The sequence below is a fragment of the Talpa occidentalis genome, unplaced genomic scaffold (genome assembly GCF_014898055.3).
Source record: "Talpa occidentalis isolate TD23 unplaced genomic scaffold, MPIMG_talOcc4v2.1 talOcc4.1578, whole genome shotgun sequence".
NCBI lineage: Eukaryota > Metazoa > Chordata > Mammalia > Eulipotyphla > Talpidae > Talpa > Talpa occidentalis.
Window position 1 is genome coordinate 1 of NW_023601629.1, and position 16,139 is coordinate 16,139.

Genomic DNA, 16,139 nt, shown 5'->3' on the forward strand with positions numbered 1-16,139 from the left:
AAATCATTATGACTTAATAGATATAAAGTACATGTCCTCTAAAAGCAGAAGGCTGAGTTACAGAGTACTAATTCTATTCCTTATTTCATCCCAGAAAAAAAAATTCCTGTTTAGTATACAATTCATTCCTCATGTTTGATCCTGAACACATCACCAATTTTGAGAGACATTATAATTGGTTATCTTCACATCTATAGTGTATACCTCTTTTAATTTTTGAATGGTTGGTGTAATCTCTTCTTCAAGTATCTAAAAAATAAAGGAAAAAGTATGTAAAGTACCATTAGGAAAAATAACATGGGAGCTAAGGAAAATGAATAGGAGAAAATTTCCTTCTTTATAGGAAAGCAATGTCAAAAAAAATCACTGTCTTCTTTATAAACATTTCATATAGGGCCTCCCCTGGTGGCGCAGCGGTTGAGCACTGGGTTGCAAAGCTGCCCGCAGCCTCTGCAGCTCCGGTTCGATCGAGCGCCCCCAACAAGGGTCCCACATGACGTGACAGACCTCTCTGCTGCTGCGCCCACTGCTCCCCTCAGTAGTGTATTTCGTCAATCTGCCTGTTCTGTTCCCAGCTCTGGTCTGGTGAATTCTCTCACCCTTCCGCACTTCTGACTGTACCCAGTGCTTGTTATAAATAAATAAACAAATCTTTAAAAAAAAATTTAGACATTTTATATAAATTTCATTACCGTCTTAATTTCTTTAAGCTTAGCCTCCTTTTTCTATAGTTTTCTGGGCAGCTATTTTTTTGTATTCATACATCCTGGTTCCAGCCGCTTCTTCTATCATGGACAAAATCTGTAATGACATTGAATAATATTTTAAGAATCCACGACAATGCGCTACATAAAGTTCACACTAAGAATACCATTTAAGGCCTTGACCTTAGCACCCTACCAAATAATGGCCAAAATGGATAATGGAAGTACATAAAAATGTACATACCAGCATAATCCTAACATTGAAGAAACATTTCTGGCCTCTAATTCTAAAAAAAAATTCTGCTACTGAATTTCCAGAAAACATCTCTTTAAAATTGAAGCCAGTAATTTCTCCCTCCTGATTTCCTTCAAATTCAAATCTAAAAAGGCAAAAATAAGACTAACATCATTCAGATTTCAACAGCCGTGCCTACTGAAAATTCTTCCAAGTGAGACCAATCATATTTTATGTCTACGAGGATGAAAAATGGCATAACATTTGCATCTCAACTGTGGCAATGCTTTCAGAACTTGAACAAGTCACGTAATATTCTCTTTGCCTCAGTTTCTTTATCCACAGTATCACTAATACCTCATAACATTTAAGAACTTAAAAAAATAAATCCTTTGAAAAGCACTCTGAAAAAAGTAAATATTAATCAGTTTTAACATTATAAGGATAATTCTGTCAGTATACCTTTTTCAAAAATGTCTATATTCTATCAATTCCTATTTCAAGGATTATTTCTTTGAAACCACCTTGATTTCTATGTATTGACAGTTTTTAAATTAGAAGTTTTCGTTAAGATGTTGTCTAAAGATAGAATTTATAAGGGGAGAGAGGATCAACATGGTGGTGGAGAAACGCTACCAGTAAGTTCTCCCATAAAACCGGTTAATAGGGAGGAAAAGCGGCAGGTCCCTGGGAGAACCGGGACACGGAAGATAAATGGGCGACTCTGGCAAACTGCGCAAAGAGGAAAGTTACAATAAAAGAGGACGAGAAGAGAGGAAAGCTCAGAACCTTGCTACCCTCCGCCACCCACAAAGCCGGCACTCTCCGACCAATAAGAAGGAGAAAAAAAAAAAAAAAACCAAAAAAACAAGAGCAAACTAGAGATCAAGTGGGACAGTGAGTGGAAAGGAACTACTGCAGGCACAACAACCCAAGACCGGGAACTATGGAGAATCCTGCGGGAACGCCAAGGAGGTGAGTGAATGGCTCCTGGCGCCACTGGAGGAAGAAAAGGACTCCGCAGAGAGACCTGCAAATAGCCAAAGGCCAGGCAGTAAACTTGCACGGAAAAGCGCACCCGCGCTGGAAAAGCATACGCGGATCGTGGCTGCCCAGATCCCTGGGACCTAGGTTTGTGGGGAGATGTGAGGGAGCCGGCACTGAGGTGAATGACCCTCACTGGGTTATCAAAAACCAGGCGCCTGGGCACTGGAGCAGGGTGCAAAGGTGCCATTTCTGACAACACTGAACTGGGCTACCGCGGCGCCCCAGATCTGAGGGCTTCAGAGCTGAAAACCGAGAGTGAAATTCAGGGCGGGGGGGATCCCCACACCACGCGGCACAGGGCATACACAGCACCCCCACACCGTTGAGGCATTCCACGCCACCCCCACTCAGTTCGCCAGGAGACCCACAGGGCAAAAGCACAGTTCTGGAAGGATACTAGGAAAGATCTCTGCTGCCACCTAATGAACAGAACAAAATCACCCACTTCCTAGTAGTCGGAAGCCAGGGTTTTCAAAAACCCCCCTCCGGCTCTGAGAGAGGGCAGGCCATACAAACAGGGGTAAGAATGGAAACAAGGCATGGAGCAAGACCCCATTCTGGAACTGAGAGCCAGGCATAAGATCTGGGGCATGGGATTTGCCGTAACAGTGGGCACTGCACAGAGTGACAGCTGGTGTTTTGGATCTGAGACCCTGGGATTGAGAATTAGAGTGCAGAATTCAGGGCACAGCAACAGGTGAACATGGGGCACACAGCTTCCAGCGTGAGCAATCCGCCCCTGTGTTGAGGTGCTCTCCTACCCCAGCCCCACCCAGTTTCTCAGAGAACTATGGGGAAAAGCACAGGTTGGCAAGTACAGATCTCTGGTGCCACCTAGTGACCAGAGCAAAATCACCAACTAGCTGATTCCCTGCTGGAGCTGAGTAAATATGGAGGGAGGGAACTGTAACAGACTGAGCCCAGCAACACAGCCACAGCATCAAAACCCTAGTGGAGTTTTGGCCTAAAGTGCTGGTCTCAGTCTGGTAAACAGTTTCTGACACCCTTGAGAAGCAATCCAAAGAGACGCCCGCCAACACCAGTGGCACAACATCTCAATGCACAGAACTAAATAGAAAGCAAACAGAAGGGAGAAGGAAAAATATAAATAATCGAGCAAGCCCACAGGGGAAGGACACACCACAAAAAGAAAATCAGTCACCAGAACTCAACAACAATGACATGGAAGAACTTCTCTGCCTGTCAGAAAATTTAGATTCATCATGATAAAAAGTGTAAAGAATACGGAAAGGAAAAAAATTATATGAGACAAAATATCAATGAATTGAAGAACGAAAATGAGACCTTAAGAAAGGAAATAAAAAGAGGAGACTAAAAGATTACTGGAGGAGACAGAGAGCTCTCGGAAAAGCATTGAAAACAGAATTGAGGAAATGGAAGAACGGATCAGTACTCTTGAAGATACAGAAATAAAAGAACCAGAAATAAAAGAAAGAGAGAGAGAAGTACAAAGGAAGAAGAATGAGGACAATATTCAAGAATTATCAGACTCCACGAGAGGAAATGTAAGAGTTACAGGCATTCTAGAAGGTGAGGAGACAAAGGATCTGAGAAATTATTCAAGGAGATAATAGAAGAAAACTTCCCAAACATGAAAAAGGAGATGAATATAGACATGCCAGAAGTGAGAACACCCAATTACCACAGTGAAAAGAAAACTACAGCAAGACACATAACAGTAAAGCCTGCAAGAGTCCAAGACAAAAAAAAAAAAAAATAATGAAACTAGCAAGGGGGAAGAAACAGATAACTTTTAAGGGAAAATCAATCAGGTTAACCTCAGACTTCTCTGAACAAACACTACGGGCAAAAAGAGAATGGAGTAACATTCAGCAGACTTCAACACAGCAAATGCCAACCAAGAATACTTTACTCTATAAAGCTCTCCTTCCTCTATGAAGAAAAAATATGGACCTTTTCAAACAGACTCCAGAAATTCATTACAACCCCAACTAACCCCACTCCAAAAAATTCTACAAGAAGTCCTAAAGCCAAAACCAACAGTGGAATGATTAAGAACAGAATAAAGTGAGGAATGAAATCACAAAAAAGACAAACAAAATGGCAAATACAGATACCAACATATCAATATTAACTCTAAATGTAAATGGATTAAACTCATCAATAAAGAGACACAAATTAAAAAAACAAAATCCAACGTTCCGCTTTCTCTAGGAAACACATTTAACCACAAAAATAAACACAGACTTAAAGTAAAGGTTGGAAAACAATTCTACATGCAAATGGACCAAAAAAAGAAGACAGGAACAGCTACACTTCAAGTTAAAAAAGGTAAAAAGAGACATTGATGGACACTACATTATGATCAAGGGGACAATACATCAGGAAGCTATAATACTCATGAACATATACTCACCAAATGAAGGAGTACCAAAATATATTAGACAATTATTATCAGCTCTGAAAACAGACATTAAAGAAAATACATATATAGTGGGAGATTTCAACACCCCATTCTCACCAATGGACAGATCAACGAGACAAAAAATAGACACTAGAGCCCTAAATAAAGACATAGAATTCATGGACTTAACAGACATCTATAGGACACTGCACCCAAAAAAATCTGAGTACACATTTTTCTCAACATGCACAGATCATTCTCCACAATCGATCACATTCTGGGCCACAAGACAAACATCAACAGATACATGAAGATCAAAATCATTCCAAATCATTCTCTGATCATAAAGGCATCAAACTAGAAGTAAATCATGAAAAGAAAACAAGGAAGTCTCCCACTTCATGGAGATTGAAATCCACACTACTGGAAGACCACTGGACTAATGAGGAGATCAAAGAAGAAATTGAAAAATACTTTGAGTTGAATGACAAGGAGGACACCACTTTCCAGAATGTATGGGATGCAGCAAAAGCAGTAATAAGAGGAAAATAGGTAACAATACAGGCTCACATCAAAAAACAAGAAAGAGGGCCTCCCTGGTGGCACAGGTGGTTGAGCGCCGCACTGTGAAGCTGTCCACAGCCTCTGCAGTGCGGGTTCAATCCTGGCCGGCCGGCGAGGGTCCCACATGGCGCGGCAGACCTCTCCTGTCTCGCCCGCTGCTCCCCTCAGCTGTGTATTTCATCAGTCTGCCTGTTCTGTTCCCCACTCTGTCTCTGGTGACTCCTCTCACCCTCCCGCACATCTGCCCTATACCCCGGGGTTCTTGTATAAAAATAAATAAATCTTAAATAAAAAAAAAAAACAAGAAAGAACTCAAAGAAACAACCCAATCTCATATCTCAAAGAGCTTAAAAAAAAAAAAAAAAAAAAAAAAACAGCAAAAAACACCATAAAGCCAGCAGAAGATAGGAAATAAAAATCAAAGCAGAAATAAACGAATAGAAATTAAAAAAATAATCCAAAACAGCAATGAAATCAAAAGCTGGTTCTTTGAAAAAATAAAATAGACATACCTCTAGCCAGGCTTACAGAGAAAAAAATGACAGAAAACACATATAGATAGGATTATAAATGAAAGAGGAGAAATCACAACAAACTCAGCAGAAATAATCAGATTACTATGAACACTTATATGCAAACAAATTTGATAATCTAGAAGAGATGAACAAATTCCTATAATAATATAATCATCCAAAGCTGGATAAAGAAGAAATTGAACACCTAAACAGACGAATTACAAGCAGTGAAACTGAGGCAGTAATCAAAGCACTCCCTAAAAACAAAACCCCAGGCCCAGACAGCTTCACAAATGAATTCTACCAAACGTTCAGCAGGGAATTAGTGCCTATCCTACACAAACTCTCTCTGAAAATTGAGAAAGAAGGAGTACTACCAAATATGTTCTACGGAAGCCAGCATTACACTAATACCAAAACCAAAGACAGAAAGAAAAAAGAAAATTACAGGCCAATCTCCCTAATGAACACTGACGCAAAAATCCTCAACAAAATCCTTGCCAACAGAATCCAACAATGCATCAAAGGGATAAAACACCATGATCAAGTGGGATTCATCCAGGGGCACAAGGATGGTTTAACATACGAAAATCGAGAAGTGTAATCCAACACATCAACAAAAAAAAAAGAAAAATAAACCCATATGATCATATCAATAGATGCTGAAAAAGCATTCAACAAAGTCCAACATCCATTTATGAAGGCCCCTGAAATTCTCAGAATAGAAGAAACATACCTTAACATGATAAAAGCCATATACAACAAACCCACTGCCAATATTATTTTCAATGGTGAAAAACTGAAGGCCTTTCCTTTAAGATCAGGAAGAAGACAAGGATGTCCTCTCTCACCAGTGATCTTCAATATAATACTGGAGGTCCTAGCTAGAGCAATAAAACAAGAAAAAGACATACAAGGAATCCAAACAGGGAAAGAAGAAGTACAACTATCACTATTTGCAGATAATATGATAATATACATAGAGAACCCTAAAAACTCCACAGAAAAACTCCTGAAAATAATCAACCAGTTTAGTAAAGTAGCAGGATACAAAATCAACACACAAAAATCAGTATCCTTCCTATACACATAAAGCTGAAGAAGAAATCAAGAAACCATCCCTTTTATAATTCAAACAAAAAAATCAAATACTTGGGAATAAAGCTAACAAAAGAGGTGAAAGACCTATACAAAGAAAATGATAAAACACTGTTAAAAGAAATAAAAGACAAAGAAATGGAAAGACATCCCCTGCTCATGGATTGGAAGAATTAACATTATTAAAATGGCCATTCTACCAAAAGCAATTTACAGATTCAATGCTATTCCAATAAAAAATCACAATGACATTCTTCAAAGAAATAGAACAAATATTGATGAAATTCATATGGAACCACAAAAAATGTGAATAGCCAAACAAAGCCCTACTGATGAAAAAACAAAGGGGAAAGGAGGTATCACACTTCCAAACTTCAAGCCTTAATAATTAAAATTACAAAGCCTTAATAATTAAAACAGTTTGGTACTGGGACAAAAACAGACACAAAGACCCATGGAACCGAATAGAGCGCCCAGATATAAAGCCACACTTATATGGACAACTAATCTTTGACAAAGGAGCAAAGAATATGCAATGGAACATCGACAGTTTGTTCAATAAATGGTGTTGGGAAAACTGAATTACCACGTGCAAAAAAATGAAACTAGACTACTATCTCTCATCATGCACAAAAATCAACTCAGAATGGATAAAAGAACTGGACATAAGACCTAAAACCAAAATACATAGAAGAAAATATAGGTAAAACACTACAAGACATACATCCCAGTAACATCTTTAAAGACTCATCACCCAAAGCAAAGAAAGTCAAGGAAAAGATAAACGCCTGGGATTACATCAAACTGAAAAGCTTCTGCACAGCAAAAGAGACATTAACCAAAACAGAGAGACACCCCACTGACTGGGAAAAAAATTTTGCAATCCATGCAACTGATCACAAAGATATACAAAGAACTCACATGGCTCAACAAAACAAAGTACACAATCCAGTCAAGAAATGGGCAGAAGAACTTAAAAGACATTTCTCCAAAGAGTAAATGCAAATGGCCAACAGGCATATGAAAAATGTTCAACATCCAGGAACATCAGGGAAATGCAAATCAAAACCACATTGAGATACCATCTTACACTAGTAAGAATGGCACGTATCAAAAACAACAAATGTTGGCGAGGATGTGGTGAAAAGGAACTCTCCTACATTGCTGGTGGAAGTGCAAACTTGTCCAACCACTATGGAAAGCTGTCTGGAGGTTCCTCAGTCTACTAAAAATGGAGCTACCATGTGACTAGGCAGTTCCACTCCAAGGGATCTACCCAAAAGACACAAAAACATTAATCCAAAAGAACACCTTTACCCCTATGCTTATTGCAGCATTATTTACAAACAGGCAACACTTGGAAACAACCCAAATGCCCAAACATAGATGATTGGATCAGAAAGATGTGGTATATATACACAATGGAATATTATTCAGCCATCAAAAAAGATAAACTCATGCCATTCACAGCAAGGTGGATGGAGCTAGAAGAAATTATGCTCAGTGAAATAAGCCAGGAAGAAAAAGAAAGATATCGGATAGTTTCACATAGTTTCAGCACTATGTCTTAACCAAGTTAAGACATCAGTGTAAAAAAAATACTAACAGTACAAAATACAACAAAGCAAAAACAGACAATTATAAATCAGAGACATACTGCAGAGGAGGCAGAGGGACAGGAATCAGAGGTAGGAACACAGGGGACTGAGGTTATGGTACACGGGTGCACTGGTGAAGGAAATTCTATGGGGACTACACCTGAGGGGGTGGGAAGCAAATATTGTTTAAAAATGAACAATGTCTTAAAAAATTAAAAAAATTATTAAAAAAGATTAATTTATAACCTATGTTCAAACCAGAGTGAATATGTGAATTATCAGTCTATTTAGGTCTTCTCTATTGAGAAGAAAAACTAGTCTTTGTTCTTGTACAAAACATTCATTCCTTCATACCACATTCCCTTTATACAACCTCTTTGCAAGAAGAAAATAAGCACCAAAACCCTAAGTAGTGCACTGTATGTAATTTTCATTCAAATCATTTTCTGCAGCTTAACTGATGTGGAACACTGGTTGACAAAGATTACTTTATAAACTCCAAATTTCTAATATTGGGCACATAAAAACCTGGGAGAAAATCAGTGTGGTGAGCTCCTTGACATCTGTCATTGTGATGATTTTTAAATCTCACACCAAAAACAACATCAATTTAAAATGTTCTGAACAGCAAAGGAAACAGAACAACAACAAAAAATGCATACACAAAGAAAAAGGCAACCTATAAAATGAAGAAACTATTTGTAAATCATATCTGGCAAGGGGTTAATATCCAAAATACAGAAATGACCCTCCCTGGTGGAGCAAGGGTTAAGACACAGTATTATGAAGCTATCTGCAGCACTAGTTTAATACCCTGCCTGGGAGCTGACCCACGTGGCTCAGAAGACCTCTCCCGTCTCACCCACTGCTCCCCTCAGCAGTGAATTCCAGTCAATCTGTCTGTTCTGCCCCTCACTCTGTCTCTGGTGAATCCTCTCACTCCCGCACCTCTGCCCTGTACCCCAGTTCTTATATGCAAAAATAAATAAATCTTTCAAAAAAAGAATTAAAAAAAATCCTTTGAAAAGCACTCTCAAAATGGTAAATATTAACATTATATGGAAAATCCTGCTAGCATTCCTTTTTCAGAAGTATCTATATTCTATCAATCTCTATCTCAAGGATTATTTCTCTGAAAACCCCTTGATTTCTATGTATTGATAGTTTTCAAATTAGAAGTTTTCCCTTAAGATGTCTAAAAATTAATTTATGACCTTTGTTCACACCAGAGTGAATATGTGAATTATTAGTCTTTTTAATCTCTTCTCTATTGAAAAGAATAGCTAGTCTTTGTTGTATAAAACATTCATTCCTTCATATCCCATTTCCTTCATGTAACATCTTTGCAAGAGGAAAACAAACACTAAAACCCCAAGAAGCGCATTGTATGTAATTTAGTTTCATTCAAATCTTTTTCTATAGTTTAACTCTGATATGGAACACTGCTCGACAAAGGTCACTTTATAAAATCCAAATTTCTAATACTGGGCACACAAAACTCCTAGGAGAAAACCTAAATGTGTCAAGTTCCTTGACATCAGTCACTGTGACAATTTTTAAATCTCACGCACCAAAAACTACATCAAATTAAAACACTCTGAACAGCAAAGGAAACAAAACATAACGGAAAAAAATCCATAGACAAAAGAAAAAGGCAACCTATGAAATGAAGAAACTATTTGCAAATCATATATCTGGCAAGGGGTTAATATCCAAAATAGAAAGACTTAAATTTTTTTTTAAGACTTCATACAACTCAACAGGGAAAAAAAACAAAGCAAAAATCCAATACAAAAAGGAAAGAGGATCTAAATAGATTTCTCCAAAGACATATAGATGGCAAACAGGTAGATGAAAAGGGTGTAACACATCTCTAATCACCAGGCAAGTGTTAAGTTAAAATACAATGGATTATCACTTTACAAGTTTGGATGGCTGTTCTTAAAAAACAAACAAAAAAGGCAGGAAAAAACAAGTGTAAAGAAAATAGCCCTTTGCATACTGCTTAAAAGAATGTTTCAGGTACAGCCACTATGTTTCACAGTATGGAGGTGCCTCAAAAATTTAAAACTAGTAATTGCACTGTCAAAAAGGCAAAAACATTAAGTTGAAAGGACAGGTGCACCCAATGCTCCATGCAGCATTATTTACAATAGCCAAAACATGCAAGCAACCTTTATTTCCATGGATGGATAAAGAAAATATGATACATATTCACCATGAACTAGGATAAAGAAAATATGATACATATTCACCATGAACTACTACTAAGCCATAAATTAAAAGGAAATCTTTCCACTGTGATAGCACTGACGGACTCTGGGGATCTTATACTAACTGAAATAAGTCAGACAGAAAAACAAATTTCTATGGTCTCACTTATATGTGAATATGAAAGCAAACAAAAACTGAACTCACAGATACAGAGAACAAATTGGTGGGGTTGCCAGAAGTAAGGATGACAGAAAGTGGATGAAATGGGCACAAGTGTCAAAAAGTACAAACTTTCTACTAAAAAACAAAAAGTCCTAAAGATATAATATATCGCATGGTGACTATAGTTAAAATTAAAATAGTGTAATATATATTATATATAATAGATACTAAAAGTTGCGAAGAGTGTAATAATGGATGTTAGACTTACTATGGTGACCAATTTGCAATATTTACAAATTTCAAGTCATTATGTTGTATACCTAAAACTAATATAATGTTATATGTTAATTACATCTCAATTTTTAACAATCTGCTTAACAATGTCCCAAACCTTTAAACATTCGCATTTAAACTTCACAACAAACCTAGCATAAGGACACTGACTTCAATTTATGGATGAGGATACTAAAGCTCAGAAGGGTGATGATGTACATCACACACACACATAAAATTAGGCATCGCTGAATTAAAAAACCCCAACAAAACTAAACTACTTTCTTGACTAATCATGCCTAAACAATGCTTCCAAGAATTTTAATGAAAGAAATTATGTAAAATAACTGATTACCTACAAGATTAAAATAAGAATAGCATTCTTACCTCTGGAGGTTTCATATTCAATACTTTTGTAATTCGGCCCTGAAAATAAAATGTCAAACTTACTATCATGATAATAAATTACAGAAGTAAAACAAAGTCATATATGTTTATCTTCCCTGAATCTGTTGTTTACTAATATAAAACAATCTTTTGGGCATACTTTAGTCTACCTATATGAGATTTTTCTCTGCTTAGATTTGAGACCAAAGGTACTTCATAATTCTAGAATTCCAAAACTTTGCTGTTCATTTTCTTATTTACCAGTAATAGAAATTATATGTTATTAAATGATACAAAGTTAACTCTTACCATATTTCTGAAAACAGGTATCTTAAGATAGAAGCATCTAATTCCAAAAGTTAAGTGTAGACATAAATCTTAATATTACTATTTAACATTTCTTGATTTCTTTAAATGACAGTCCTTCAAAGTAATTTCTAACATAGTATTTCTGGGTCTCACATAGAATGGTAAAATGTTTCATTTCAATATGCCAGAAAGTCATAAAACGCATTCAATACCAATGAAACAAATAAACAATCCCCCATTCAAAGAACCTGCTACCCAACACTCAGAAAATCATATTTCTAAGGATTCCGATTTCATTTGAAGTAAATTTTCGGCTTTCAAACTGTAATATAGTGAAAATATTTTTACTTTGGTCTCATTAGAAACCTACAGATGATTTTGCTTTGATTCTCTCAAAAGACAGCTGAATGAGGCAAGTGAGATAATGTAAGTACAAAATGACATTAGCCTTTATTTTTCATTTGCACAAACTTCTAAAGAAGAAAACCATTTAAAGTTTATTAAACTTTAAATGGTTTCAAATCTTTATTAAACTTTAAATGGCTTCAAATCTTTATTAAAGATTGAAAGTTTAATAAAGATTTGAAATACTTTAAATAAAAAGATTTAAAGTATAGCTGTAATCCAATACTTTAAAAAAGGACAGTGTGATAATTTTTAGTCTTTACAATGAGCATGTACTGTTCTTGTAACAAAGTAGTCAAGATTATTTCCATACATTCTTCACCATTCAGATGTATACAACATGTTAGAATTTATCAGTACAAATAACTAACCCACATTTCTTAACAGTGCCCAAACACAAGAGTAAATATATTTAAAGGGGAAACAAGCACTTCTTATTGTAATAACTACAAAAAAAAGGTATCAAAACCATAATAAAAGTGAAATGAAATACCTGCATGATGAGAAAGTGTGGGTTGTTAACATTAAGGCCAACAGAACAGAACAGATCCTGTACTCTGGTATTGTTTGCATTTACTCCATTGATTAAATATTTATTTCTGCCGCCAAAACCACCTAGAAGGGGAAGTTTTAAGGTATAAATGAAGACACACATATTGAGCTAAGACAATAAATTACCAAATATATTATTTTTTGGTTCTGCCCAATTAACGGTAAATAAAACCAACCCCAAGTCAATAGTGGAGGAAGTTACATGGCCCAAAATACATGAAATTGCTTCAGGACAACTGGCTTCTAATCCAGGGACCTTTCCTAACTATTTAGGCAATCACCTTCAAACTTCCCAACCTCACCTGCATTGGACTAGGTCTCTAGGTCACTTCTAGCTTCACGTTTCCAAGTATATATAAATTATCTACCCCCGATTATCCTCTTTCTACATTTAGAGGCTAACTAACCCCTCTATCTCTTTAATTTCCAAATGAACAGAAGTCACACACTAAAAACTAAAAGCAAGCAATGTGGTATTAAACATTGACAAGATTCTAAAATTTTTAATAAGACACGTGAGTACTTGAAAGATTAGGGGGAGGGACAGGGAGAGGAAGGACTAGAGTCAAAATAAGGGGGAGGGTGCAACTGTATGGGAAATATAACCATAATGAAAATGCACACATTGTGCAAAGATGAAAAATGATGTAAGAATTATATAAAATAAAATATTAAAAAATAAATTTTAAAATATGAAATTAGATTTACTTCAATGTGTGAAACTTAAGGATGGCATTTTGGCTCAATTTACAGGAATAACTGTGTGCATATGTGTTTTGGTATTTTAAATAATACTGGTTTACAATACTGTATGTGATTCAGAGGCATAAGATTACACCTACTCACTCACATGTATATCACTACACTATAATAAGCTTATAATTAGACCGGAAAAAAACAAATTGGGTTACCTCAGAGATAACAAGATTCCAAGAGCTAGAGTTGATCTAGCACAGATGGAAAATTTAAGTTTGGTTCAAGATTTAAGAATAGTTAAGTGCTTATCCTAGAAGCATTAGTTTTCACATCCCTTTCAATTCTCTTGGCTAATAGTGAAATATTCTTGATCAAAATTTTAACAGAAGAAGGATATTTTTAAGGAATTTTGTTTTACTCAGCAGAGTCATACTGCCAAAAAACACAACAGACACCAATTCTTAAGTATCCAAACATTTAATAACCACTCACCTGCCTTGTTACTGTAATTTCATCATGAACTTCAAATCCTAAAGGACTTTGCTTTTTGTCAGAATTATCAAAAGTGATTGACACTGAGGCTTTGGTAATACCAGCTTGCCCATTTTTGTAAACTAAATCTTGTAAATTAGAGGCACGAACCTAAAATAAAGGAACAGTTTATCAATTACAAAACCCCATACTGCACTAAACATCAGTAAAGATTCTTGCTGTTGGAAAACCACCTATGTGGTACTCATTAAGCAGCTAAAGAAAGGCTGTCACAGTCTCTGGCAAAGCAAGTAAGGAGAAGAGGTAACTATCTGCAATTGGCACCTTTCTCCATTGGATTTCTGAACCCTGAATTGTTTTCCATTTGTTTCTTAACAAACGTTCATTTGAATAACCGCAATGCCTATTCATTCAATTTCAGTAGACTTTAAAAAGACAATATAATGCTGGATTCTGGAATGAGACTGACTTTTAAAGGGAGAATGTGTTAGGTTGAGTGATGCTTCAAACATCTTAAGAGAATGAACCTTCGATAAGTTTCTACTTTCTCACCCCCAAAATGGAGTAATGCTCACCTTTAAAGGACTGCAGTGATGCATGAGATCATAAAGTGAAAAGGGTAAATGAATAGAAAATACTGACAATAATCTCCAAGTTCAAAGAGGATTCCCGTCAAGCTTAAACTGAAGTTTTTCAGAAAGCTTATACTTTACCTGTGACAGATTAGAGATACCCAGCAAAAAGCAGATGGAGTCCAATATGTTGGATTTTCCACTACCATTTAAACCAGTGATGGCATTGAAGAGGGGGTCAAAACCATTGACTTCAGTCCTCTGAGCGTAGGACTTGAATCCTTCAAGAATGATTGACTTAATATGCATTTTTTCCTACTGGGCCGGATAAGTCAGTTTCTACTAAGAATCAAACAGGTCACAGGAGTTCTGTACAAAACAGAAACAACACATAAGCGGAATGTAAACCTGGAATGCAAAAGACTAAAACATAAGAATGACGGTTTAATAGAAATAAAATACCCACCTGCCGAGCTATTTATTCGGATATAAAGATACCTTTCTCCATTTTAAAAACAGACAAGTTAGTACTGTAACAGGGAAACTCCCCTTTCCTGGGGACCACCAGTTAATTAAACCATTAATTCAACCTGGCAGTGAACTACTTAGGCCTCCAGGCTTCTCTTTCCCTGTTTACCATATCCCACCTAATACAGACTACTGATTTTTTTTTTTTACATTTCATTCCCTCTTTCCATCACATGCTTCTCCCAAATACAGGCAGGCTTACTCTACTGCACTTAGGTCTGCTCAAACGTCATCTTGCTGTGATGCTTCCTGACCGCCCTATATAAAAAGACACCTCTACCCACCCCCTCACTGATTTCTATTTCCTTCCTTGCATTAACACACACTAAGATAGGTCTCCCCAATTTATAGTGTAAGTTCCTCTAGGTTCTTCGCCAACCTCCACACCTTTATGCAGGGTAAGAGGGGTCAGCGAATATTTATTAAATAAATTCCAGATATCCTTCAGTTTCCTGCTTTTACTCACAGCTATTTCCTCGCCTAACCACACCTTTCAGCCAACACTTCTTCGCCCGACTCCAAGGCTGCAGAAAAACTACTTGTCCTGCCTGGAACCCTTGAGGCTAATTCCAGCCTAGGTCACTCCGTGCTTTTCTCCCCCCGCCCCCACCCGACTCCCGCCACAAGTGCCAGGCTAGGCCCAACAGGCCGCGCGCACGCACCTGCCTCCCCGCCGCGCCAAGCTGCCCGGGCCTGAGGCTCACAAGAAAGGCCCTGGTCACCGGGGCGGAGAGCCCACAACGCTGCCCAACCCCGGGCGCTAGGAAGCAAATTCCACCATAGCCGCAGCAACACTCGCCCGCGTCCAGAACCAGCGCCGGAACTATTTATTTCTTTGAATTTCGGCGCGAGCAAAGGACCCCACGTCCCTTGCCTGTTTCTTCGGCGGGTGCCTACGAGATGCCTGGCTTACGGGGGTTCCATTTTTCTTTCGTATCGCACAATCAAAGAGACGGGAGATAGAAAAGAGAGTCGCGACCAAGAAAGCTCCGAGAGTGCCACAGCACGTGCCTGAGGACGAAACAGGCAGGCGGCGAATGTTGAGATCGGCGTCCGGCACATCTCGGACAGCCCCGCATCGCAACCGCAGGACCCCGCGCGTCGCAGGCCCCGCCCCGCCCCGGCCCACGTTTTGGAGACCCCGCCTCCTCCAGGGCGGGGCGCTCCCCCCACACCTCCACCCAGCGCTAACTGCTGTGTGTCGGGCGGCGGACGGGCAGAGGCGGGGGCTTCTTTGGAAAGTGTTCTTCTGGGTCAGAAGCCTCAGAATCTCTCGGTGTTGGCTCAGCTTCTCCCAGAATGGAAGCTGCGCTTTGTTGGGGCTTGGGAGGCGCCAGGCTTCTGAGATCTGTGGGTCGCGTTCGGGCTCCGCCCCGCGCAGGCTCTGACCTTGGCGGGCTTT

The 16,139-nt window shown here is 38.1% G+C and overlaps 1 protein-coding gene across 1 annotated transcript; it reads right to left on the reverse strand.

Annotated features, from left to right (window-relative positions):
• Positions 1-45: 45 nt before the first annotated feature.
• LOC119246918 (structural maintenance of chromosomes protein 2-like) lies at positions 46-15,672 on the reverse strand. The gene is given in 8 exon segments (XM_037513167.2): positions 46-249; positions 693-726; positions 728-801; positions 11,184-11,222; positions 12,391-12,512; positions 13,634-13,787; positions 14,351-14,578; positions 15,400-15,672. Coding segments are annotated over 7 exon segments (690 nt in total). The 5' UTR covers positions 14,519-14,578; positions 15,400-15,672; the 3' UTR covers positions 46-150.
• Between the last annotated feature and the right edge of the window lie 467 nt (positions 15,673-16,139).